General features: G+C 37.0%; 1 protein-coding gene across 1 annotated transcript; it reads right to left on the reverse strand.

Annotated features, from left to right (window-relative positions):
* On the reverse strand, window positions 1-954 carry LOC144288402 (olfactory receptor 2T27). Its single transcript, XM_077855910.1, has one exon. It carries the CDS (start codon window positions 952-954, stop codon window positions 1-3), a length of 954 nt encoding a protein of 317 aa, XP_077712036.1.
* Window positions 955-3,943: the final 2,989 nt, after the last annotated feature.

The raw sequence follows: 3,943 nt of genomic DNA on the forward strand, positions 1-3,943 counted from the left end.
TTAGAAGGTGGATACACTTCCTGAGGACAAACACTTGCCCAGAGTTTTCTTTAAAGCCCTGCTAACATCCTTGTTCCTGAGGCTATAGATGAGTGGGTTGAGCAAGGGTGTGAGGATAGTGTAGAAGGCAGATACGGCCTTGTCCTTCTCAGGAGTATGGTAAGAGTGAGGCAACACATAGGTGTACATGGCAGCACCATAAAAGAGGCTGACAACCACCATGTGTGAGGAGCAAGTGGCCACCGCCTTTCGCCTTCCTTCTGCTTCATTCATTCTATAAACAGTGATGAGAATCCTTGTATAAGAGGCTGAGATGACAGAGAAAGGGATGAGGAGCATCATGATGCAGCAGACATACATGGCTGTTTCATAGGTTGATGTGTCAGTACAGGAGAGCTTCAGAAGAGCAGGGACCTCACAGAAGAAGTGATTGATTTCTCGAGAGGCACAGAAAGGGAACTGCATGGTCACTGGAGTGAGCAGGAAGCCATCTATGGACCCTCCCAGCCAGGCTGCCACCACAATTAACAAGCAGACCTTTCGACTCATAAGGACAGGGTAGCGCAGAGGGTTGCAGATGGCTACATAGCGGTCATAGGACATTAATCCTAAGAGGAAAAACTCAGCCCCTGCCAAGGTCAAGTAAATGAAGTGCTGGGAAGTGCATCCTGCAAAGGATATGGCCCTCTGGCCCACTATCTGGTCAACCAGCATCTTTGGCACAATGGTAGAAATGTACAAGATATCCATAAGGGAGAGCTGGCTGAGCAAGTAGTACATGGGGGTGTGGAGGTGGGAGTCCATGTGGATGAGAATGATCATGATGGTGTTGCTGGCTATGGAGATGACAAAGACCAAGAGGATGAGGGCAAAGAGAAGCCAGGGAAAACGGGTGTTGCTGAACAAGCCCAGGAGAACAAAGTCAGCATACATGGAATAGTTGCCCAGCTCCATGGCTCTGTGAGTTATACTAAAATGACATGGATATGGTAGAGAAATTTGGGCACAGAAGATAAATAGTTGGTTTATTTAAAACATTATGATGGACAAAATCAAGACAAATCATCACATCTCATCTTGTAATTTCCCCCTTTTCCTAATATTTGGGACCATGGGTTGCTTTGAGATAGTAGTCTTTACCTTTGAGCCCTAAGATTGATCTATCCCATTCATGAAGCTCAAAAATTTCAACTTCCTGGAAGAACATTCTCTGAAGAATTATGTATGCCACACCATACAACCACTCCCTCAAGGATGATAGACTTGATTCACCATTACTTTTAAACTTAGAGGTCATGGTGAAACAATTTTATGTTCTTTGGCTCAAGAATATGAATTAATTAATTCCTTCATTTATTTAAGAAAAACATATTTTTGCCTTTCTTTTTGCTAAAACATAATCTTACAGTGAGGAAAATACATATACAAGAGAAAAATTTAGACTTGTCTGATTTAATAAGAATGGAGCAGTGGGAAAAGAAAGGACAAAATTCCCACTATATATATATATATATATATATATATATATATATATATATATATATATACTAAATATATATAATATGTATGTATATTATATTTCTCTCCCTACATTAGGGTCTAGTTTTCACAGTCAAAATTCAATTTGAAAACCATTGATTAAGAGAATATAATTTGCCTGATGGTTACCAGAGGGAAGGATGGTTACAGGGGTGGGGGGAGGGAGATGGGTGAAATAGATGATGGTGACTAAACTGTTGAGCATCACGTGTCATATAGAAGTGTTGAATCACTAAATTTTACACCTGCAACTAATATTACACAGTATGTTAACTAACTGGAATTTAAGTAAAAAAAAAATTTAATTACCTCTGTGGCTTCTTTCAGATTTCTGCTGGAGAGTACTTCCCTTTTCCCAGAATATGGTGGCTCTAAGTATTTCCGTCTGATTGAGTCACCCAGAATTGGATACACTGCAAATTATAAAGAACTGAACAAAACATTAAGTGTAACAGTAAATAAGAAAAAAAAAAAACAACAACAAAACGTGATGTTACCTCAATACACATTCACCTGTCAATAGCAGTAAGAACACATTAACAACAGTGTTTTCTGCTTAGTGATTCATATATATTGTTAATTAGTGTATTTAACAACCCTATGGAATACTACACCACTGCTTTATACATCCTACTCGTGAAAAAAAAATGAGACTGAGGTTAGGAGACATTCTCAGGAGCACATGGCTTTAGTTTACCAGTGGCAGAATAATTACTCTAAGCTTTTTTTTTTTTCAATAAGCCTAAGTAGAGATCAATTTATTCATTCCAAAAATATTTCCTGAGGCACATTGTGTGAGTGAATTTTAAATTCTGAAAGGACCTAAAGGACTGTACAAGTCTCCCACCTTCAAGGAGACTAGAACTGAAGCACAGAAAGAACGGCTACAGTATGTATTACTGTAGGTGCACTAGAAGAATGTTTTTTTATTAAAACCTTTGGGATTTTGACTTCTCTCTGCCTGATGTATAATGGAGATCATGAAGAGAGCAGGGAAGAGGGCAATAGGAGCTAAAAATCTAGCAGCTAGTTCATGAGAAGTTCATATCAGGTCCCCCTGTATATTTCACCAAAACTGTCACAACAGATAGATCTGTAACTATATAAAGTAAATTCTCAGTAGAATTTTATTAATGAGGTCTACATCATATCTTTACAGATTTTTGCTTTCTCTTTCTTGAAATAATTGTTAGTTTACATCAAAGCTTTCACCAACTATTTCTTAATGTGAGTCCTTGTTCTGTTTCTGTCTTTATTTTTGTCTCCGTTGTGTTCAAACACTGGGGAAATTAAAAGCAGATATTTAGAGGCAATCCAGAAGGTGGAGAGAAGGAAATGCCCATTCAGCCCTACCCAACAGAAGTTCAATAAGAACCATCTCCTTAGAGGGTTCTGCTCATTATTTCACTATAAATTCAGAGATTGGTAGTTGGCTAATAGAGACCACACACAGTGACAAGTATTGGTCCAAGGGGAACATTAAAGCCCGAGAGAGACCAATGGGCCCCAAAATTTCCTTTTCAGGGCACAGGTGTCCCCAGCCCTGACCATGAGTATATATGGTGCTGAAACTCACTAATAAGACCCTAGAGAACCCCCCAGCATTCCTCACAAAGGGAAAGGAAGATTTCAGCAAGTCCATAACTCTTCAGTTCTTAAAAGCATCTTCCTCTCATTCTGTCAATGTTGACTCATGACCTGAATTATAAAAATCATAAAGCAGTAAAACAACATTAAATAATGTGGGGAAAATAAGGAAATGGAAAAGAGTCAGCTGGAATACTCCATGTCCCCAGATAATAACTATTTATATGTCTATGCATATTTTTAAATCTTAGTGCACTTTTAACTTTTTAATATATGTAATAGTGTTAAATGCTATTAATTGTGACATTTCTACATAAATGTACAGTCTTTACCCAAAACATGATTATGGGTGAATGATGTAACATGCATTTACTTATTCCTCAATTGGTTGATGTTCACATTGCTTGTAAGTTTGTGTGCAGTGTATTATCCTATAGATATATTTCAAGGTCATGATCCTTGCCCTTTTCTGTTTTTGGAGATTTCTCCCAAATTAGCATTTTTCATTAAAGGATAAGGACATTTTTATGTATAATATTTATTGCAATGATTTTACCTAAAGTATTGCTTGCAATTATAACTTTTTTAAAATTTTTAGACCAACATGTCTAAACTATAATGTTGTTAAAACATTTATTTTGTCCCTTTGAAATCTGAGTTTGGATTGGAAATTATTCCTTATACAGGTCTGTGATTAATGTATAATTCTAGTTTAATACAGCTCCCATAATTTTTAAATGTGTCATAATTTAATACATATAAAATCTATTTTGCTTTTTGTTGAAAACTTTAGGACTATGGCTTCTACTTACTCAAA

This window comes from Canis aureus, chromosome 18 (assembly GCF_053574225.1).
Source record: "Canis aureus isolate CA01 chromosome 18, VMU_Caureus_v.1.0, whole genome shotgun sequence".
Classification (NCBI taxonomy): Eukaryota; Metazoa; Chordata; class Mammalia; order Carnivora; family Canidae; genus Canis; species Canis aureus.